The following is a 24,537-nucleotide window of genomic DNA, read 5'->3' on the forward strand; positions in this document are numbered from 1 at the left end:
ATCATCTATATAGAGACTTCAGTTTTTCCATCCTGGTCCTGAAGACCCAGAAAGTATTCCTCGCAAGCTGCACTGCCTCAAATTTTTCTGAGTCTTTGCATTTTCTAAAGGATTTCTACATGTATTATAATATTTAGGTATCACACAGGGTGACCAAGGTACCAATTTGTCCAGGACTGTCCTGGTTTTAGCACTGAAAGTCCTCTGACCCTAGGAAACCCTTCAGTCCTGGACAAATTGGGATGTTTTTACTGTAGCACAGCAACCTCATGAATTAGAGAGGGAAGAGTTTATGTCCATTTCATATATCTTAAAAATGAGGTAAAGTAAGGTTGTATTATATCACTTCCCCGAAGTCACAGAATATGTCTTTTTATGCTGGTCCAGTTCTTTATCTACTGAAATCTACACTATTAATCTTTCTCTGGGGCTCTGGGCTCTTCACAGGCAGAAATTTTATCTTATTTATCTCTGTACCCCCACCCTGGGACTGCCCCAGTGTCTGAGGAGGCTCTCCACAAATGTTTCCACATACCTGTTGAAATAAACACAATGTTAAAATATTGGGGGTATGGCTTTTCTTTCTAAGACCTACAGTATAATTAAAGAGGATCAAAGTGAAACACTACAAAAAACTGAACTGAAGGGAAAAGTTTTCACCCCGTTGGGTCTTCATCTTGCCTCTCCTACCAGCAGGCTCCACTGTCTGACTGCTGCATTTCTTACAAGAGCTGTTATCAACCTCTTCTAGATGTTATGCTTTTAATTCTCCATATTAAGTATATCAAATCCAGTCACTTGTGTCTTGAGAATTTCTCTCATTTCACATCCGTATCTTCATCCTTACTGCTGAATTCTCATATGAGACCTTATTTTGCACCCTCCCTCCATTTCTGCCTTCATTTCCAGACTCATCTTCCTAAAATCTTCCCTGCTATGTCACTTTCCTACTCATGAACTCACAATGGCTTCTGATTACTTACCAAACTGTTGAGATTGTCTTTTTGTCACCCAAACTCCCTAAAAATCTTCTCCTGACGTACTTGATCTTACTTCCCATTCCTCTTGAAGTAAGCCTTCTATTGAAATCAAGACTCTTCCTCTGAATACTCTCATCCTGCCTCTGAGCTTGAAATATTTATGAAGCAGCTGATAAATAGTTGGAAAAATAGATATGAGACCAGAGAGACTAGGAGCTGGCTCTACTGCAAGTGGTGGGTACTTGAGGTCATTGGAGCAGATGAGATCACCCAAGCTGAATGTCTAAACCACAACTCACAAAGAGGTGGCCCTTGATCTGAGTTCAATTTCTATTAGGCCCCCAAATAATTTTAAAAAGAAACATTGAAGTAGTCTTTAATATTTTCAAACATAGCCTTTTATATAAAAAACATATTTCCAGATTTTTTTTGAAAGAGTTTTAGATCTGGTCACCTGCGACCAGGCCTTTCACCTGGCCACAATTAGCTAGACATGGTTTGTATTTGAAGTGAACTCCATGATCATCAAGATCACACAAGGTCTCCTTTACCCTTCCTCTTCTATACTTGGAATCTGTGACCTCTTGTGTAAAGGCAGTAGAAGAGAGAAGAAGGGTGGAGAAAGAAGTCAAAGAAAAAGGGGAAGAAAGAGAGAGAAAAGGAGAAAATGGGATTGGAGAACCATAGAAAGAAGTGAAGAAACCCAAGAAATGTCAGATGCACAGGCTTTACTGCAAAGCTCAGCGTGTGAAGGAAGGAATCAGACATTTAAACTGGGCCAGGAGTAAAATTCCACTGAAAAGGAGAAAGAATGATCACATCCAAGATGACATTGAAACACATGGTCCAGCTGAGTGGCTATGAAATCAGAGCCCATCTGAAATACACACATCCCATTACCTTTGTTGGTCCCCACCTGTGAAGTCTTCAGGCATGTCAGGCATCAATTTGCATATCAGTGCCTGCCATTAGCAGTATGCTGTCTTTCATTCCTGCACATAACGCTCATTCAGTGTCAAAACCAGCACCTTCACACCAGGCCTTTCCCTTTGTCCACATGCTTGCCTGCTGTGACCACAGTCAGAAAATCAGATCAGCTTAAATGAAGGTAAAAATTAAATCTGCAATGGAAATATTGTCTCCTCCACTATCCACTCAGGTGGCTCCTCCAATTATGTCAATAACTTTCCTTCCCAGGAGGTGACCTTCAGTGCACAATGGCTGCCACAGTCATGTCCATGTATACAATGAGATATTTCAGTATGCTCACAGACTCAAAATCTAGGTTTTTTTGTGACACTGCAGGCTTTTTGCAAGTTTCAGAAAAGTGTCAAGAGAGCAAGTGATTTGGACTGTATAATGTACAGGTGCAACAAGGCGATGCTATCATACAAGCCAAGAGTTAAGACATAAAATAAATCCTGCTTCAGGATAAAGTGGAAGAGTGACTGGGCTCTCTAACTCGTGTTTCTTGGCACAAGGCCTTCATTAAATAAACCCCTAAGAAATGATGGATTGGACAAGTAGAATTGCAAACTGGATACACTGCCTACTGTTTAAGAGATAAACAGAGTTTTCATTACCTATTTTATCCTCTAAATTTTACAGTTTGCCATTTCCGACAGCCTCTGACAAGCTCTCTTATTAGCCTAACAGGAATAATCTTGATAAACAAGTGAATATGGTTCGATCCTTTCGGGCTGTTTGCCTAAAATCTGGATTCATTGATCCGCGCCCACGCTTAGATGGGAGGTGCTGACTGTTGTAATCTACATGTAATAGGCATTATGAGATTTAAGAAAAATAGCTCGGCTGCAGTTGAGTCAGTTTAGGACAGATCATTATAAAATTCCATTATCACCGCTACAAGTTGGACTATTTGTCATCACAGAAGAGATGACAAGCTCAGAAATACTACATTTGTTATTATCAGATGATAAATGATATTCCATTAAAGCCGCAATACATCATCGGCAAAACTGCAAAGAAGATATCAAACCTATCAGGACTTGACTTATAATTTAATTTTCAAAAGCTGTCAACTAAAATTCCAAAGGCTAAGCATTTTCATTTTTAAAGTTCATCTTATTTATTTTCCTCATCTGTTAGTCTAATTTCGGTGATATGGCAAAAATAACTGATTATGTGCAATGTATAATTCTCTTCTTTTGATTAGGTAATATATCAGGTGTCACTTAGGTATTAAAAATTAAATGACAGATAATAAAACAAGAGAGTTCTGTAAAACACATCTTATTTTGATTTACTCACGTTTTGAAATATAACAGTAAAGGACAGGTCAATATTTGTTAAGGGCACACGCATGCTACAAAAAAGCATATTTCCCCATTATTAAGCACTCTTTCATGTCATCTACAGAGGAGCTAAACATGCTTTTCTATTTGGTGTTTATAAAATCTTTTCACAGATGGACAACCATTCTTTAGTTTAATTCTATAAATCACAATCATATATTCCTCCTATATGTGCAAGTGTTCATGATTTTTCTGTTATTTTCATCACTACCAAGAATAAGCACTCAAATGCTGACTGGGACAGGAACAATTCTTGTCGGTTTTTACTGGCACGAACATAAAGACACAACCTTTCAATTTATGTGTGTCTTGCTCACACCCACAGACTTGTAGACATATTCGAAAATATTTGGACCACCTGAGACTAGCTATATGAAAAGAATCAGCACATTTGGGAGCTGGAGTGCAAATTTGAGATCACCTGACAGGCTCAGAGAAGAGAAGGAACTTGCCTAAAGTCACAGAGCATGTAAAAATGATTGGAGAAGAAGCCATGATCTGGCATGCCTGTTCTAATTAATTCACTATTACACCATGCTGATTTACGGAGTCTTATGAAAAACGTGACTCTTAATACTTAGTTTTTGGCTAAAAGTCTGGCTTATAGTTGGTACTCCTTAAAGATATTTTAATAAAGTGGACATACAGATGGATAGATAGATAGATAGATATGGATGGATAGATAGATGGATGGGTGGGTGGATGGATGGATGGATGGGTGGATGAATGGATGAATGAATAATTGCCTACTTCTCTAATCCACTACGTGAAGGTCTTGTTTATATAAATAAAACCTCCAGAGCCTAACCCAGTCTCACCTTTTAAAAATGTAGCATGTAAGATGTTTTTCACAGAGACTGTGCCCGCTGCCTCTCAGGTCTTGTAGAGCACTCCAAGGTACTCTAAAAAAGAAAGGGAAGTCTCTCTGCCCAACATTGAGTCAAGCACAATTATATGGCTTCAAGCCATACAGGGAAGCAAAGGAGCTGATGCTCAGATGCACCTTCTACTACTCAGGGATAGTGATGCAACCACATGTTCAAATAGGTGAAGCTGTAGTTACATCTCACTGGCCCTGTGAGCTACTGGGGATGCCACACCTCTGTGACACAGCACCATAGAGGCAAAATGGGAAAAAGAAGGGAAATAGAATGAGTTTTCCAATAATCAAATGAATTCAATTCAAAGCAGGAGAATTCTCCTACTCTCCTTCTCCTTCTCCTTCTCCTCCTCCTCCTCCTCCTCCTCCTCCTCCTCCTCCTCCTCCTCCTTCTTCTTCTTCTTCATCCTCCTCCTCTTCATTCTTATTCTCCTTTTCCTCCTCCATCTGCTCCTCCCCCTCTGTCTTCTTCTCTGTGGTAAAATATACATAATATAAAATTCATTATTTTAACCATTTTGTAAGAATTCAGTGACATTAATTACATTTTCAGTGCTGTGCAACCATTGTCACTATTTTCAAAACTTTTCATCATGCCAAGCAGAAATTCTGCACCTATTAAACATTAAGTCCTCATTTCCCCTCTCCCAAGTCCTTGAGAACCTTGAATCTATTTTCTGTCTCTATGAATCTGCCTATTTTATACATTTCATATAAGTGAGATTATATATTTGCTCTTTTGTGAAAAGGACTGTCTTTTTAACTATTAAAGTGATATACATTTAGTGCAAATAAATGAAGCAATATAATAATTCAGAGTAAGAAATAAAGGTCTCAAACTTATCTTGCCCCCCTCCCTCCAGTCCATCCCTTCTCTTCAGATGTAACCTCTGACAACAGTGGTGTGTGTTCGTCCCTGTGCTTTTCTGGGCTTGGACACTTAAGTTATATAAAGTCTTCTAGAACAGGCTCTGGAATCAGACTACCTGAATGTGTGATGCTGGGAAAGTTGTTTAACATTTCTAAGCCTCAATTTTTGCATTTATAAAATGACATGGACAACAACTCCACTCCCTCAGCACTGTGAGCATGAAAGGAAATAAGGGTTTTGGGTTTGTTTTTTTTTAACATTTTGATGCTGTTGTGTTTTTCTGTGAGATGGAATCTTGCTCTGTTGCCCAGGTTGGAGTGCTGTGGTGTGATCTTGGCTCGCTATAATCTCTACCTCCCAGGTTCAAGGGATTCTCCTGCCTCAGCCTCCTGAGCAGCTTGGACTACTTAGCCACTACACTAGCTAATTTATTTTTATTTTTAGTAGAGACAGAGTTTCACCACATTGGCCAGGCTGGTCTCAAACTCCTGACCTCAGATAATCCACCTGCCTTGTACTCCCAAAGTACTGGGATTAAAAGGACCAGCCATCATGCCCAGGCAAGTTAAGGGTTTTAAAAGCACTTTGCACAGTGCCAGGTAAACACTAATAACTTACCAAATGGTAGCTACGTATTATATGGAACTTTGGTTTCTAAAAGCAAAAATGTGATCACATTATTCATGTTGTTCTCCAACTTGCTTTTCAAACTCATTCCTTATTGGCACACATATGCCCACCTCATGCTTTCTTAACTGTTGTATAATCTTAAAGCTCTATAATTTGTTTGCAAATACATCCTTCTGGTATTTTAATTTTGTTTTATAAAATTACTGAAGCTTGGAATTCTGGAGCCAACATGCTCCCAGGTAGGTCAACACAACTTGAAGATTCTAAAAATAATGATAAAAAGAAGAAGATGAATCATTTAATGAACTCCAACTATGTTCCAAGTATTGTGTTGGCGACTTATATGTCTCATTTCTGGCCCTCACCACACTGTTCTGCCTCTGTGGAAATGATGTCAAAGGTGAAGAGTCCTGTCTCCTGCCTGCAAGCTAGGGGATGTTTGTTGGCAGTTGGAGAATTTCACCATCCAGCAGCCTTTCACTGGGCCATGAACCATTTTCAGTGGAACCCATCAATCTTAGTGTGCTCTGTGTGTGTGTGTGTGCGCGTGTGTGTGTGAGAAGTTTTGGTCCAAGCAGTGGAGAAAAGAGGGTGGTGGAAAGATGGCTAGTGAACAGAAACTTGAGAAATATGAGTAAAGAGATACTCAGTGGGGAAACGGTGATGTCACGACCTCCTGAAGATGTTTCAGAGAAAGATGAGAGAGATGATTTCTTTCTTTCTCTAGTTTACCTTCTGGCTTCTGGGGGAAGCTGAGAAGCAGGGTCTTTTCTTATTAAATGAGTGAGATCTTACCCAGAAGCATAGGTGAAAGATAGGAAAGCTTTAAAGCCTCCTGCTGTATTCCCAAGCCCCTGTCTGGAAGAGATAAAGGGTGCCTGTAAAGAGGAAAGCTCAGGCTGTAGTTTCCTGGTACTTCAGAATGAAAGCTGCCCGTGTTGAATGCACAGAAGTTGGAGCAATCTCTATCCAATAACCCACAGGGTCCCAAGGAGACCCTGTCTAGTCAGGGAGAGAAAAAGCACATCTGCCATACCATGAAGTCTTGTCAACGAGGGTGGAGTTCCTACTCCATTGTCCTACTGTCCCCAAAGAACAGGTTGTTAGGCTATTATGTCAGCTGGGTGTGGCAATCTGACTATAGTTAAGTATGGTTTCACCTTCTGGGACTGGGCTGTCCACACACAAATAACTCACTGGTCCTTATAAAAAAAGAATTATCCTCTTATTTTTCAAGTACTAGATACTGAATTTAGATATTGTATTATTAATATATATCATTCATATATTAGATACTTAATTTAGATATTAGATTATTAATAGATACAAATATCTATTTGTATCTATTATGAATTATTGTATTAAAACAGTATTATTAGTATTCTAATTATTACTATATAATTGATAATTAATTAATATATAGTAATATTAGTATATTATATAGTATTATATAGTATATAATATATAACAATTATATAGTAATAATAATTATAATATTTCATATAATACTATAAGAAATAAAAATATTATAGTATATATAATTACTATATTACTACCTAATATCTATTAATATCTAAATTCAGACTCGTGACATATAGTTTTGTTGCGGTAGTCACTTTATAAAGTTTCCAAGCTTCATCTGTTTCTGATGAACAAAGATACTCTCCATATACAGGAACATTTTCCTGGAACGCTCAGGCCCAAGGAAAAAAAAATTCCCAGAGGCCCCTTTGTCAAGAGCTAGTTTTTAAAATTGCCTGGAACTCCATTTATTCTCTTATCTTCTTAAAATTCTTCCCAATTTTCCCAGCCATATTGAAGTTCCATTAACTCCATGAAATCTTCCCCACGTTATCCAATCCATGGATTTCTTCTTCTGTTTAATTCTCACAATTGCCACATTCTGGAGAACATTGTTGCAGCATTTATCCTTTCTCTATTAATATTACTTTTGCTGAATTATAAGTGCAGCAAAAACAGTGACGATTCATCATTTTCCTTCGACATCCATTACATGTTCTAGAATCATCTTGAGTGTATACACTGGTCTCAGTAAATATTTGTGGGTTCTAATCTCAAGTCAGTAATAAAAAAATCCCAACTTGTAAGAAAAAAAAAAATGCCCATTTTTTTCTTTTTCTTTCTTAACCCAATAATGAAATCCTTGGGAAAATATTTTTACATAAGAATCTTAATCTTGCCATGCCAATTTGAGAAAGGATATTCTTTATGTGGTGTCACTGGATTTGTGTCAGTTCTTATGACTTGAAATGAGATAGGTTAGTAAACATTTACAAGTTTTTCTCTGATCTCTAAACAGAGCCCTTTGGAAAGAGCAAACCCAAATGCTGGTAAACTTTAGATAACTTAGAGAGAGGAAAAGTCTGTCTAAAGCAGCATTTACCACATTTATTTAAGGAGTTATTTGTAAACAAAAAGGTTTTGATAGTCATGGAAGGCCTGAGAAATCATGATTAAATAAAATTATTTGTGTTTCTTCATTACAAAATTTCTCAGTACTTTTAGTATGCTAATAACTTCAAAGAAGGAAACATTTCCCAAACTTAGTGAAAAGCTCTTCATCTGAGCCCTCTCTGTGGAGTGTCTATGGGTCTATTATTTTGCAAGTCAGTTGTTTTTACCTCTGCTCACTCATCTGTCACTCATTTGGTACAAAGCCCTGCATGGAGGCCTTTTGACTAAGCACAAAGTTACCCAGATTTCTATCAAGACAGGAGTAATACTAGTTCCCATCCACTCCTCCCCGATCCTCCACCTTTGTAGAATCCTCTGTTGTAATAATGACAGTGTGTTTAGGAGATCATTGTTTGGCTAAAGTATTTCTTTTACTAAGCCGGTGTATTTTGAAAAAAAAAAAATATATATATATATATTTTATTTTTAAGAGATGGGCTTACTCTGTCACCCAGGCTGGAGTGCAGTAGTGTGATCATCACTCATTGCAGCTTCAAACACCTGGGCTCAAGAGATTCTCCCACCTCAGCCTCCCAAGTAGCTGGGACTACAGGCATGTGCCACCATGCTTGGCTCTGTAGATTGATTTTTTGATGGCATAGCAAATCCTATTTTTCAATTGTCATGATGGTATTTACACGTAGTAAATACGTCAATATGAAGTTATTATACAACAATCCATCCAGTAGGCATAAAAGACATGTGTTTAGGCCTGCCAAAAATGTAACTTATGCTCTCAGAACCAGCTCCCCAAGTATAGAACGGGGAAAAACGGTGATTAGGAGTTGACAGCCAAACAGTAAAAGCCTGCAGTTCTCCACTGAGTTTAAGGTAAATTTGTGTCAGTATAATATTGCTAAAAACAAACACAAATGATGGTTTCAGGCTAAATTAGCATGCTTATATGCAGAAATTAAATTACTTTTGCAGATCTCTCAGGTACTAGGCAAGAGGAGTGACTGCCCACCCTATGTTGGTCAGACAACTGACCTAGAGTTCTGCAATCAGTTATGAGTTCTATATTCTCAGAAGCCAAGTGACATTTGTCAAAGTATAAAGAGAAAAGTGAGGGCAATGAAAAGGAGATTGTACAGGGAGCATTAGATCTGGTACAATGTGGACATTTGTAAGGCTGTCAAGGGAGTTAGTTGCCTTCCCATCTCAGTTCTAAGTACAAGATCAGTGGGTAGATGCTATAGGCAGACAGCTTCTGACTACAAACAGGAAGATAGCTGATGGTCAGAGCCAAAAAAAGTTGAAGGCATGACCATGGCCTCTCACATTCGTAAACATCTCATCATGAAAGATATTTAAATAACTCCTTGGTCTCTAAATTTGAAAGTAGATTTAATCATAAGGTAAAGATGGAATCAAGGCCACCAGGAATGTATTTAAGGCCCAATGTAAAACTCTCTGCAGGTCCTCTAGCAAAGGCAGATGTGCCAAAAATGTTCACCCAGGCTCTGTTCTGGCAGAGTGGGAAATGTGTACTTGGTTCCCTCACTTCCTGTGTGCCCTGGATCAAAGGAACTTGCTCCAAGGTTCTGTCCCAGCTCTGAGGTCTTTTAATAAATATATAATAGACTCTTACCAGCTTGCCATGAGGTCATCTCGTCATGACCTCGAGGAAGTCCCGTCTTGTCTCTGAGCCCTGATTTACAACTCTGTGAACCAAAGACGTTGACTTAGATGAGCCAAAGATTCCCTTCTATTCTGATAGATTTCATAGACACACACGAAACAGGGCAGGAGAAGTGCTTAGAAACCTACTTATTTTAGCTAAAAAAGTTTAACTTTAGGAATCCTCCCTGAAAAATATGTTATTTTTTTCTTTTTTTGATGGTAAAGAGGGATTCAAGGAAATAACACACGTTAAGGAAGTTTATTTTTATTTAAATAAACAGAGTGAGACAGGGTCTCACTCTGCTCCCCAGGCTGGAGTGCAGTCGTGCAATCACAGCTCACTCCAGCCTAGACCTTCTGGGCTCCAGTGATCCTCCCACCTCAGCCTCCAAAGTAGCTGTGACCATAGGCTTGGGCCACCATGTCTGGCTAATTTTTGTAATTTCTTTTCTTTTTGGAGATGGGGTTTCTCCATGTTGCCCAGGTTGGTGTTGAACTCAAGAGCTCAAGTGTGCTGCCCACCTCAGCCTCCCAAAGTGCTGGGATTACAGGCATGAGCCGCCACACCCTGCCTCAGGGAAGCTTTACAAAGCAAGATGGAAAGGCTGGGTCTGGGGCCTGGAGAGCAGGATCTGAGCTCTTTGAAAGGACTTGGGGATGGAAGGAGGGCTTGGAAGGAGAACATTTCCCAGTCAGTCCCAGCAAGGGTCAGAGTCCACCAAACATAACCCAGAGGAAGTGAATAGAAGAAGTGGCATTCCCAAAGCCATTTCTGGGCTGCCTGCTAACCACAACAGGAAGCCTTCTCTGATAACCATCCCTCCTCTGTCTGAGTGCCATTGTGTGGTGTCTGTGTTACTGACACTGTTGTTCTTTCCAGGCTTCAGTCTCCCTAGCTGGACTAGACCATCACTCATGACCAGTTCCTACTCTCTACAACTCTTGGACGTGATGTGGAAGGCAAACCTTAAAGAAAAGTGGTGAGCTGGATTCTCTCTACCATCCACCTCAATGAAGAAACTCCAGACTTCACACCCACTCACCCATTGTAGCTGAGCTGAATGGTTCCCTGCCCATTTCAGAGACTTACCCCAAAGCTAACATGTCCAGAGCTTCCACCAGCAGATCCCGATGAGTCTACATTGGCCTGAGCTCAGGGCTAGCTGGAAATGGGAGCTAGTACCCTTCCAGAAGCAGCACTCTACCAATTTAGGAAAAGAGCTAGAGGAGGATGGACCAAGACTTCCTGGCCCTTTTGGTCTCCTCAGACTGGTTTCTTAGAGGGTTCCAACTGGAATTGAGCCTACTGATCCACGGCAATACCTCATGTGTAACATCCTTCATTGGCCTTTTCTCCTTCCCTATCATGTGAGACTCCCTAACAGTGCTCCCTTGAATTCGCTTCCAAATAAATTACCTGTACACAAGTCCCCAGCAAGTGGGCTACTTTTAGAAGGACCACAGGCTCAGATGGCCATTAAACTCTGCGAAGGCCATTTTGGCCCTTGCTGGGTGCAGCTTCATTGCTAAGTCCCCTTTCATGGAACTTACAAGGGAAAACAATGGCAGGGCCCCAGTGGAAGTGGCTGTGAAACCCATAGCCCTGGGCACCATGTTCATCCCCTCCCCCATCCCATGCATTCATCTCTGTCTTCTTTTTCAAATTTGATTTTAAATATTTACAGCATCATATATCTTCCCCCACCAGATATTACTAATGAACTGTTATTGTCTGCAAAACCTCCCAGATGAGTGATGGCCAACTTAAAAAGAGCATAAATGTTTTATTCGTAAAATAGAAGCTGGAAACAGAAAATGCTTATGCACTTTTATGCCTTTCATCATTATTATTATTGATACTCCAGTACAGAGGAGGCACTTGGGCAATTAGCAAAATCAAACAGAACTGAAAATTCTACACAGCAGCAATAAAAGTTATATAAATATGTACATGTTTACAAACGTTTAAATCAATAAGTAGGGCACATTTCAAGAAAATGTTAATGTTCAACCTGTACATTTCAAGAAAAATGTGGAATGCTAAATGCCTTTTCTGTGGGTGAATGTCTCATTGGCAAAGAAGAAACTCCAGACCCTGCACTGTCCTGCCAGACAGAGGGCAGTGCCACTGTCAATTTGTATTTCTTGATTGCAGCAAAACTTCAGAGACCCTCATGGGCATTAACATCAGCCTCCTGGAATTGACTTGCGTTCTGTCCCCATCTGCCCTGCCTTTCTTCTCTTACTTCTTTTTCATAATATGAACCCCACATGGAGGTTCCTCTTCTGATTCTGGCAGGCAGGCTGGCTTAGCAGACAACAGAGGATGCCTCTTGGTGACTAGATTAAGGGAGTCACAGAAATTAGAGTTCAAATCTTAGCTGGCCTTTCCAGCTGTGTGACTTGGAGCACACTAGTCTCTCTGATTCTCAACTTTTTTATCTTTTAGGTAGAGACGATACTAACCTAAGCTAATGCAGACCACGTGCTTAGTGTGGGGACTGATCCCTCCCGAGTGCTCAGTACGAGTGGCTATTCCCTGCCCTGCATGCAGTAAATTAGCCCAATTTCTGTAAACTCTGTAGGCTCTGCTTATGAGAGGACCTGCATTTTTAAATGGTTTGTCTTTGCCCAGTGAATCTGTGATTCCAGGTAGCCCAGCCTAGGTGAGATCATGGCATTCAAGTGAGCTAGAAAGCTATCATCACCACAGATTTAAGGCTTTTACTGGGAACAGTTTCCTTCTATGTTAATAGGGAGTGGTTGAGAACCCATGCCCACCACTCAGCCTCCTTGAAGTGGCAGCCAGCACAACTTCTCCAGATGTCAGTTTGCTAAGGGGGAATTCAGGAGGGTGGAGACCATACTGGGAAAATGAAGCAATGGAGAAATATTAGAGGGGTGGGAGTCAAGCACTTGGGTTCACCTCCCAGACTCACCACTGGTGGCTATGTGACCTTAGGATAATATAAGTTAGCTGGGGTCTTTAAGAGTGTGAACCTGGGATCTAAAAGTCCTGGTCTAGAAATTTGGCTTTACTACATCCTTATCTGTGTGTCTTAGGGGAAAAGGCCTCAGTTTCCTCATCTGTAAAACTTCAAAATGCATGCTATATGGAGAATGCTCTGGACAGCAGCAGACTTATAGGAAGTGCTCATAGCCATTGTTGCTCAAGTCTTGTTTTCTCCTCTGTGTAATAGGATGGTCATCTCTTGCCCTGCTACCTCAGAGGCCTGCAGAGAAACTTTTCCTAGGCTAGCTCTTCATAGGATGAAATCATCTGCCATCTCAAATAATGATTAATGCTCTTACTATATCTGCACCAGATTCTGGGTGGCTGCTTGAAAGATCATGCTTCAAATTAGCACTGACCAGTTACAAGAAAGAAAGAACACACATATGTGATTTCATTTAACTGTCCTAGTTGAGGTCATTGCCCAAGTTATGGAAACTGATCATCTTCTGCCCTCATGGCAAGTTCATATCTCCCCATTCTTCCATTTTGCTGCAATTTTCTGAAATGAGAGACCCAGTTCTCTCCAGAGGGGAGACTTTTCAGCTAGACCTTGGACATAGCAAAGCAGAAATAGAGGCATCCTGGGAAAGAGGCAGCTAGCTCTCTGCTGGGATGGAGTAGGAGAGGAAGGTGGGTGATATTTCTAGTCTTATGTGCCCTTCCTTCCAGGTTAGGCTGATTATAAGGCAGCTTAGATTCAGTCACCAAGCTTAACAGTGTGGGTGACAGAATAATTTAATGCTTTCTGCAGGAGGGCTAAGTAAGCCCCAGCATAGACTTTTCACAATCACTGTGCAGACAGATGGTGAATGGCTGTTCAGCATGCCATGGGCCACAGGAGGTTGGCTATCTGCTGCATGCTCTTAGCAACTGAGAAATTTCCACCCTTGTCTGATTTTTTCTAGGTCTACCTTGAGACTGAGTCACTTATCTCTGTGTCCCCTAAAACAGAGCACAGTAAGTGGTACATATGCATAAAACAAGTGTTTTTTGGTTGAAGAAATAAATGCATTTATTGGGGAGGGGGGATGAATATGGGAGAAAGAATGAATGGATTGATGGTTCCAAGGCAGAAAGCCATGAAAATAGAAGGAGAATATGCTGAAATGTCTTGGAGGCCTTGCAGTGTAGTGCAGAGGCAATGTTGCTGGATTACAGCTCATGTACTAAGCTAACTACAAGGAAACCTGCAGTATTTTGCTTCACAAGAGGATCAATTATATAGGAGCTCCAGCAACCAGGATATAAATGCTGCCATGCCCCCTCTGGTCCACCCATGTGCCAAGAATCTGAGGCAAAATCAAATGCTGGGAATAGGATGAGGGCCACAGGATGCATTGCTGACTATCACTTTCCAGTCCCAAGCCCAGGCTCCTTGTCTTCTGCCCTCCTGTCCTTTCTGCTGCACAAATGACTCACAGGTATTGGACTCACAGGCAAGGTAGCAGTCCTAGAAGTCCACTCTGTCACAAAGATGGAAAATTGAAATAATAAATGGGGACTATGAAGGGAAAACATAAAGAGGATGAGAGGGACTGTAGCTTCCACATGACTTCCCTGTTCCAGCTATACCTCCAGGGAGCCTCAGGACCCACTTCCTCTTTCCACTATTCTCACCAAGCTTTGCTTTAGTCAGTTCCCATTTTCAGCAAAGGATGCTTGAGTACCACAAGGCACAACATTCCCTCTTTTTATCTGTGTAGTTCTCAGGGTTCAAAGCATGTCTAATAAGCTAGATATTGGTGCTCTTTTTTCCTTCGAGAGAAAATAAGTAAGTCTCATAAAGATATTTGCCTTCTGCATGCCTGATCTACTCCTTTCTCTGGAAATATTTAGCCAAAACCTATTACATATCTTCTCCCTTCTCAGGGAGCTGGGTAAATGGAGTTTGCTAAGGACTTGGATGCCAGGAGAGAGAATTATGGAGGTGATGATTAGCATTCTTCCTCATCCGTGAGGCACTCTGGGCCTCCAAGAGATGAGAAACAGGCATCTAGAACTCCACAGTGGGTTAGGAAATCAAAGGTTCCCAACCATCACCACCACATACCCCACTGATACAAATTCTTCCACAGTCTCTTTGGGGTTTAATTTTCACAGGTCTCTGGTGGCAGTGCACATACAGTTAATTCAGTCATTTTTTTCCCAGGATGACAGCTTTTGTTGCTATTTCTATTCTGAAACACTGACTCACACTGTTAATTTAAACTGTGTGTGTAACCGTGGAGATTTCATTACCTTTGGCATTTTTTTTTCTGTCCTAGAAAATCTAATTTCAGAACAGAGAGGAGAAGGTAGAAGTCACTTCCACTCCCTGCACTAAAATCATTCACATACACAAAAGTTTCCATTGGTCTACTAGAAGAAATCCCCACTGGTGCCATTTTCTACCTTGTTGCCTAATGAAATAAGAAAAGTGTGGCTTTGAGAGATGCCAGCTGATGTGCCATTCCTGCCAAGCGAGACAGATAGAAGATCTAGCTCTGCAGCGACCTTAACTCTGAGCTGTGGTTTCCCTGTCCATAAGAGAAGAAAGTCGAACCAGGTGATCTTTAAGGAAATTCCCTTATGCAAATTCTTTGACATTGCAGAGAAATCACCCCATGGTAGTCTTTTCCTGAGTGTGTATCATAGAACACTGGTTTAAACCTTCATCAGGACATTCAAAAGGTATTTACTAAACACCTCTTTGGCACCATGGGATGTCTAGATGCTTGTAAACTGCAGTGGTTAAGAGCATGATTCTGATGTCAGAGGCTTATATCGGAGGCTGGGCTTCATATCACTTACTAACTACGTGAACCTGGACAAGTTCTGTGCCTCAGTTTTTTAATATATAAAATGCAGTGATAATCATATCTGCCTTATAGGGTTATTGTAAATATAAATGAGTTAGCCCATTTATTGTAAATATGAAAGAGTCACGTGCCAGGCAAAGTACTTACAACTACGCTTGGCCTGCAATAGGTATTGTTTTTTGTTGTTATAGCAGCAGTGAGCAAAAGCCAACATGGTCACTGTCTTCGTAGAACTTACAGTCTTATATGGGAGACAGATACTTATCAAACACACATTCAAACAAAGATAAAATTGCAATCATGGCAAGTTTTATACATGTATATGTTGCTATAAGAGCTTATAATATGGATATTTTGACCCAGTTAAGGAAGGTTTCCCTAAAATTGAGCTTAGATACAGAGAATAATATAGGAGTTTCTTCAAGAAATGGAAGGTATTCTTTAAATATAGACAACATTGAAAACATAAAAGAATTTTAAAAGGGATTTCAGGCGGAGGAATCAGCTTGTTCAAAGGCCTGTGGAAGAAGGAAGCAGGTGCAATGCCCTGAGGCTGGTTCTGTGTCCTCCTGGGTACCTGAGTACATGCTGGGATTGCACTTCCCTGCCTCCATGAAAGTGGATGTAAATATGTGACTTGTTCTAGCCAATGGAATATGAACATACATGTGTGCACATAACAACATGCCTGCATGGAAACCTCAAGAGCTAGCATGCAGTTGGCTATGCTTTCTTATAGTGCACGCACACCCCTGCAGCGTGCCACTGCTAATACACACTAGATATGTATTGTGAGCAATAAATGAGCCTTTGTGCAAAAATTTAAGATGCTGAGATTTTGGGGTTCCTTGTTGCTTCAGCTTAACCTACCATATCCTGATTCATAAAGAAGGTCAATGAAACTGGCAATAAGAGCATATTGGGTAACACAAGACAGGGCAGTGTTTAGGGTCAAAAGTAAAGAGCTTTGTTTGCCACATTAAGAAGAGGCAATACCATCCTAAGAGCAAAGGCAAGTTACTGAAGGATCTAAAATGAAGGATTTACTGCATGGCCCAGGCAAGATATCATGATAGTTTTGCTATAGTGGTGGTAGCAGAAACAGGAAGTAGTGGACATCTTTGAGATCCATCTGGGATGTTGGAATTGATGGGACTTTGGTGATAGACTATGAGCAGTGAAACAGGAGGAGGCTTCCATATTGCTGGCTTGTCCAACTGGACAAATGATGGGACCACTTACTGAGATGGCTCATAATAAAAGAGGAGCCAAAAGCAGGGTTTCCATTAGCAAAACTTTCTAGTGTCCAAGAACAGTTTCCAGCAGAAGGCTTATATCAACATTCATTCATCAGCAAGAAAAAACTCAACACATGCACACAAATGTTCATTACAGCACTGTTTACAATAGCAAAGACCTGGAACCAACCCAAATGCCCATTGATGATAGACTGAATTGGGAAAATGTGGCACATATACACCATGGAATATTATGCAGCAATCAGAAATGATGAGTTCGTGTCGTTTGTAGGGACATGGATGAATCTGGAGAACATCATTCTTAGCAAACTGACACAAGAACAGAAAATGAAATACTGCATATTCTCACTCATAGGCAGGTGATGAAAAATGAGAACACATGGACACAGGGAGGGGAGTACTAAACACCGGGGTCTATTGGGGGGAAAAGGGGAGGGCCAGCGGGGGGGCGGAGCTGGGGAGGGATAGCCAGGGGAGAAATGCCAAATGTGGGTGAAGGGGAGAAAGGAAGCAAAACACACTGCCATGTGTGTACCTATGCAACTGTCTTGCATGTTCTGCACATGTACCCCAAAACCTAAAATGCAATAAAAAATTTAAAAAAAAACTCAACTCTAACTGACAGTGCAGGTATTTTAAAAAATATGTCCAAGTACTCCATCATGGAAGCAAAAAATGTGCTTCAGAAAAAGAATTTCTCCCCCACGACCAGAAGGAAAACATCTAGAAAAAATATTATTTCTGTCATTTTTGTAGAGGTGGGGAAGTTTTCCCCCATGACATATTATGATAAATATATCAGGTGGCCTTTTAAGAGTCCAAAAAGGGAAGTAAAACTTGTTTGTTCTATTTGACTTTGTGGAAAGTAGTAGAAGAAACACAAAACTTGGAGTCAGAGGAGCCTGTGTTTGAACCCAAGATTTTCCACTTATTAGCTGGGTGAACTTGGGTCAATTATGTTGGTATAAATTTCTCTACATCCCAGTTCTGTCATCTGTACTAACACAGAGTATTAACATCCGTATCTCAGCTGAGTGTATAGGATAGGATACTATATATGACTTGCTTAATAAATAGGTCCTGAGGATATAGTAGGTGCTCATTAAATGTTAACCTCTTACTGGAGGGCTTCTCTGATAGAGATATTAATAGAGGGTTTGTAACAGAGGTATGAGACCTGGATAAGATGATTAACTTCTCTCTTCCTGTGAAGATCTTGCTCAAATAATTCTAAATAGAAGAAATAGTAGCTAATTGGGATTATGATTCCTGCTTCAATTCCTTCTTGTAGAAATTGAAGGTAGATTGAACAACGTTGCTTACGACAGAAAACTATAGTAGGGCTCGTGCTTTCTGCTTTGCCTTGAATCTGAGGTGGCTAATAGTCACAGACAGCAGAGAGGAATAGAAAGAGAGAATGGTGACCAGTTCTGATTGGGAGGCTGGCTCTTTGAAGAAGTTCCTGCCTCATGCAGACAGAGCATGCAAGAGGCAAGTTGTATTTCCCTTTCACCCCTTACTTAAGTGAGTCTGTCACCAGTAACACATGGGTCAGTAACATTAATAATAACATCTACCAGTTAATCTCATAGCTACTATAATTCTGAAATGCCTAATCCCAGCACTTTGGGAGGCCAAGGCGGGTGGATCATGAGGTCAACAGATCGAGACCATCCTGGTCAACATGGTGAAACCCCGTCTCTACTAAAAATTACAAAAAAAAAATTAGCTGGGCATGGGTGGCACATGCCTGTAATCCCAGCTACTCAGGATGCTGAGGCAGGAGAATTGGCTGAACCCAGGAGGCGGAGGTTGTGGTGAGCCGAGATCATGCCCTTGCACTCCAGCCTGGGTAACAAGAGCGAAACTCCGTCTCAAAAAAAAAAAAAAAAAAAAAAAAAAAAATTGAAATGCCATTGAGCATAAATAAATTTTCTTAAATCCCTGAGACAACTGTAATATAAAATAAAAATACCAGGGATTTCTACTGGTGAATAAAATCACAGGTACCATGAGTACCATTGCAGTTTGTTATGAACATTTCATAACAGATTGTAGTTGTAATAGGTAAAAGTTAGCAGAGGTATTATTTTCTTAGCCAAGTTCATTCCTCTTCCCTACTAGGATTCTACCCAGGTATCTATTCCCTTCCCCACCCCACCACACAGTGTTCAGTGCCTGCAGAAGTCAGGTTTTTTAATGCAATAGTTTTATTCAGATATAATTAACATACGACCCAATTCATTCATTTATGTAACTCAGTGGTTTTAGTGGCTTGAAAGCTCTCTGAAGAGAGCTCTGCAACTGTCACCACAATTTTAGAACACCTTATCTTCCCCAAATGAAACCCCATACCTGCAGCAATCACTTCCTTCCCGCTTTCATCCAGACCTAGGCAACCACTATTCTCCTCTACAGTTTTGCTATTCTGGACATTTAATATAAATAAAATCATACAGGCCAGGCATGATGGCTCACATATGTAATCCCAGCACTTTGTGGGGGCCAAGGTGGGCAAATCACTGAAGGTCAGGAGTTCGAGACCAGCCTGGCCAACATGGCAAACCCTTTCTCTACTAAAAATACAAAAATTAGCTGTGTGTAGTGGTGCGCACCTGTAATCCCACTTACTCGGGAGGCTGAGGCAGGAGAATCACTTGAACCCAGGTGGTGGAGGTTGCATTGAGCCAAGATTTTACCACTGCACTCTAGCCTGGATGACAGAGTGAGAATCCATCTCAAAAAAAAAAAAAATCATACAATATGCGGTTTTCTGTAACTGGCTTTTTACACATAGCATGTTTTCAGGCTTCCTCTATGTTGTAGCATATATCAGTGCTTCATTTATCTTTTTTGATGAATAATATTCTATTGTATAGATACAACAATTTGGTTTATTCATTCATCAGTTGCTAGATATCTGAGATGTTTCTGGTTTTGCCTATTATGAATAATGTTGCTATAAATATTGGTGTACAAATTTTTCTGTGGACATAAGTTTCTCTTGGGTAATATCGAAGAGTGGGATTTCTAGGTCATGTGGTAACTTCATGTTTAACTTTTGAATAGTTATTCAAATAATTAAAGTGACTGTAGCATTAGTTATTCAAATATTCAAATAAAGTGACTATACCACTTCACATTTCCACCAGCACTACCTGAGAGTTCCAATTCTCTACAACTAATCTAATACTTGTGATTACCTTTTTATTATAGCCTTCTTAGTGAGTGTGAAGTGGTATCTTATCTTAAGGTTTTGAAGAGCATTTCTCTGATGGCTAATGATGCTGTACATCTTTGTAAGCACTTATTGGCCATTTGTTTTTCTTCTTTGGAGAAATATATATTCAAGTTCTTTGTCCATTCTTAAATTGGGCTGTCTGTTTATTATGGACTTGTGTATGTTCTTTATATACTCTAACATGATTTTTTATCAGATATTTGATTTTCAACTATTCTACAGTTCTGTGGATGTCTTTTCCCTTTCTTGATAGTGTGCTTCGAAGAGGACAGAATTTAATTCTGATGAAGTCCAATTTATCTGTTTTCTCTTGCTCCTTGTGCTTTTGATACCACAGCTAAGAAAGCTCTGCTTAATCACAGAACATGAAGATTTACTTCCATATTCTCCTCTAGCAGTTTTATACTTTTCACTCTTATGTTTAGATATCGAGTTGCTTTTTGTGTATAGTATGAGTAAAGGTCGAACTTTATTCTTCTATATGTAAATATTCAGTTTTCCTAGCACCATTTACTGAAAATACTATTTTAAATTATCTTGGTACCCTGGTCAAAAATCAATTGACTATAAATGTGAAAGTTTACTTCTTTATTTAAGGCTTTGGATTTTTTCTAGCTTTATTGAGGTTTCATTGACAAATAAAATTGTGTGTATTTAAGGTGTACAATATAATGTTTAGATATACGTATGCATTATGTAATGATTGCAAAAACAAGCTCATTAGCATGCCCACCATCTCACAATCCCACTTGGTTATCTTTTTTTATAGTAAAAACACTTAATATCTACTCTCTTAGCAAATCTCCAGTATACAATAGGCATATATTATTAATTACAGCCATCTTCTGTGCATTAGGTATCTAAAACTTTTTCATCTCGTAACTGAAAATTTGTACCCTTTAAACAGCATTTCCTCATTTTTCCCACTCCTTTGCCCTTGGTAACTACCATGCTACTCTCTTCCTATGAGTTCTTTTTTTTTTTTAACTCAACATGTGAGATCATGCATCTCATTTAGCATAATGTCCTCCAGCTTCATCATGTTGCAAATGGCAAGATTTCATTCCTTTGAAGCCAGTTTCATTCCTTTTCAAATGAGTAATTATGCATTTTCTTTATCTGCTTTTCCAATGAGAGATACCTAGGTTGCTTCCATATCTTAGTTATTGTGAATAAAGCTGCAATGAACATGGAAGTGCAAATGCCTCTTTTACATACTGATTTCAATTCCTTTGGATATATACCCAGACACAAATAAATTATTGCTGGATTATATAGTGTTCTATTTTTAGTTTTCTGAGAATCCTCCATCTTGTTTTCCATGATGATTGTACTAATTTACATTCCCACCAACAGTACACAAGGGCTCCTTTTCCTTCACATCCTAAATTACTCGCTATCTTTTGACTTTTTGATAATAGTTATCCTAACAGGTATGAGATGATGTCTCAGTAAGATTTTAATTCAAATTTCCCTGATGATTAGTGATGCTGAGCACCTTTTCATATACCTATTAGTCATCTGTATGTCCTCTTAAGAAAAATGCCTCTCCAGGTTCTTTCTCATTTTTAAATTGAGGTATCTGTAATTTTGCTATTTAATTGCTTGAATCTCTTATATATTTTGAATATTAATTCTTATTGGATATATGGTTTGCAAATATTTTCATCCATTACATAGGTTACCATTTCATTTTGCTTATTGCTTCCTTTGCTGTGCAGTAACTTTTTAATTTTATTGAGTCCCTCTTGTTTTTGTTTCTTTTGATTTTTGTGTCATATACAAAAAATGTCATTGCCAAGACCAATATCAAGGAGATTTCCCCTATATTTTCTTCTAAGAATCTTACATTTAAGTCTTTGATTTATTTGGAGTTGAATTTTGTTTGTGATATCAGATAATGGTCCAATTCCATTGTTCTGCATGTGAATGTCTAGTTTTCCCAACAACATTGTACAGACTATTGTTTTCCCACTGTGTATCTTTGGTGCTTTCTCAAAGATTAATTGATTATATATGCCTGGGCTTATTTTTAGGTTCTCTATTTTGTTCTATTGGTCTGGTTTCCTTTGTCATGCCAGTTTTATAGTATTTTGATTACTATAGGTTTGTAATATAATTTGAAATCAGGATGTGTGATGACTCCAGCTTTGTTATTTATGCACAAGATTGCTTTAACAAGCTATCTGAAAAAGCTCATGCTTGCTATCTGTAGGGGTGCATTCAGTGAGCTGGCCACAGGGGAAGCCATGTGTGAGACACATGGAGCATTGGGAGTCTTTGTGGGCCAGTTGATGGCGTTGGCCAGCAAGACATTCCAAGAGACTTGTGCAGAAGCTTCCTCATGGAGTTTGTGATCCACAGACCTTTGTTGACTTCTGAGTCCTGGCTGCATTGAGAACCAGCCTCTCTTTCCTATTGCTAACCTCTCTAAATCACTCTGCCATGCCAGTCCCTTCAGTATTCTGGGCAGGACAAGAAATAAATGGTCTTTGGGGGCAGTGTCCTGCAGAGCTGAAAAAGCTAGATTCTTACTCACTGCATTGTAACTTTTCTCCCTGGGAAAAACAGCAGGCCAAGGGAGTCTCTCTTCACAGTCATCTGTGCCGCCTTGAGAGAGAGGTGATACAGATAAAGCAAAACTCTTCTTCTTATGTTCTTTAATATATCTATTCTTGAAGTTTGTTGCTTTAATAGTGTGCTAAACTTTTCCACCGGACTTCTATACACCCACAAATGCGCTCTTGTCCATGAATTGTTGCCAAAAATCTTTCTGTATGAAGATGACAGAGAAAACTTATATTTCACCATTTTCTGATATTACTCCATTTAAGGAAGGCAATCTGATTCTCACAACCATTTTATGAAGTGATCGTTATTATTTTTTTCACCTTCCAGAGCAAAACAAACTGGATCAGAAAGGGTAAGTAATTTTTTAAATATCAAAAAAGAGTAAGTAATTTTTTAAATATCAAAAAAGAAAGAGGTGAAGCTGGAATTCAAACCTATGCATGTGTCACTAGAAGCCTTTGCAGCCTGAGATTCAGCAGTAGCCTTGATTCTGGCCAGTCAGCCAATCAATAGACATAGGCCTTGATTTCTTTCAGAACAGAATTCTTCCATATGATATGCAGGTAGAGGAGTTCAGCTTATCAATATTTCAAGGTAATTAATGTCCTAGAAATATTCAAATGTTGTTGACACCTTGAAACGGTTTCAGCATGTTTCAGTGTGGAACTAAACCCTCATAAGAGCATTGCTTTCTCATTGCCAACCTCGGTGTTAGCCATTAACTTCATTTAGTTGTCCAATGCCAATAGATATAAAAACCCAAAGAATTTCAGCAGCAGAAACCTCCCCCCTCCCCAGGGGCTCACCCTCAGGTTAATGGCAAACAAATTTTTAAACTGGCGCTTTCAAGGACTTCTTTTCTTGATTTACTATTTGAAAAAAATCAAACTATTGTAAACTTTCAAAGGTTGCTTTTCTGATGGCAGGCAAACAGATTAATGGATTTTTTTTCCTTTTGTTTTTTTTTTTGAGTTGTTTGAGATCTAAAGGATATTTTACATCCCTGAGAAATTTCAAGTTGCCCTCCAAGCTCTTATCTGACGTCTGACCAATCTTTGAGTCTGGCTAGGCTTAACCGGATGTAACTACAGATTGTTCACTGTCAGAGGAAAGATTTTTGTCCCCAGAAGTATATATGTATGTCTCTCAGAGGATGCTAGAGGAGAAATGATCAATGAGAGAGAGCTGTGTGCTCATTCATAAATGCTGGTGTATACTTTTTCTCCAGCCAACTGCTAGGTTTCTCTCAAAGCTAAAGAAGAAAGTAAAGTTATAATTTCTCATCTTACTTGGGATATGGCTAAACAGGGGTCATACAAATATACTGATAAATTGATACTAAATTCCCAAATCTCTGTAATATTCTTGTTTCTGTTCTTGGATTATTATTAATGGTATTCATGCCTTAATTTCCTACAGAGTATAAAAGCATAATTATTTTCATCATGGGGTCATAACTATCTATTGTGACATCGTCTTAGTTTATCAGATGAGCTTTTATCACGCCTAGGAGACAATACATTAAGAAATGTTAACAAGTAGGAAAGTTGTGTTTGTTTATTCTAAGATGAAAGGAAGAAAAGAAATGTTCATTACATTGAGTAATTTCCAAGTGGACTCTTGCAGAAGGGGCACAGAATTGGAAGACACTGCAAAGTCAGATATGTTGAAGAGACTAAGGGATATTATATAGGTAAATCCTATAGCACAGTGTTTAACCATGGTAAGTCACAGTAATTACTGGTTTTCTTTTTGGCTATATATAGAAAATATTTGCCAGAGCTGAGTCAGTTTGATCTGGCTTGTCCCAGGGAAGATCACTGTCAGGAGAGTTTTAAAGATGCCATCCATGTTGCCTCCTTCCCAGGAGTTGCACAG

At 39.4% G+C, this 24,537-nt stretch overlaps 1 protein-coding gene across 3 annotated transcripts in view; it reads right to left on the bottom strand.

The window, feature by feature from the left end:
- Positions 1-4,619: 4,619 nt before the first annotated feature.
- Positions 4,620-24,537, bottom strand: part of LOC103789412 (uncharacterized) — a 53,998-nt gene continuing 34,080 nt past the window's right edge. For all 3 annotated transcript variants that reach the window (XM_035281900.3, XM_035281897.3, XM_035281896.3), the window contains 2 exons: positions 9,743-9,815; positions 4,620-5,939 (listed from right to left, as the gene is read on the bottom strand). In XM_035281900.3, coding sequence (XP_035137791.2) covers positions 5,869-5,939; positions 9,743-9,815 — 144 coding nt within the window. In that variant the 3' untranslated portion in view covers positions 4,620-5,868. The remainder of the gene's footprint in view (positions 5,940-9,742; positions 9,816-24,537) is intronic.

This window comes from Callithrix jacchus, chromosome 20 (assembly GCF_049354715.1).
Source record: "Callithrix jacchus isolate 240 chromosome 20, calJac240_pri, whole genome shotgun sequence".
NCBI lineage: Eukaryota > Metazoa > Chordata > Mammalia > Primates > Cebidae > Callithrix > Callithrix jacchus.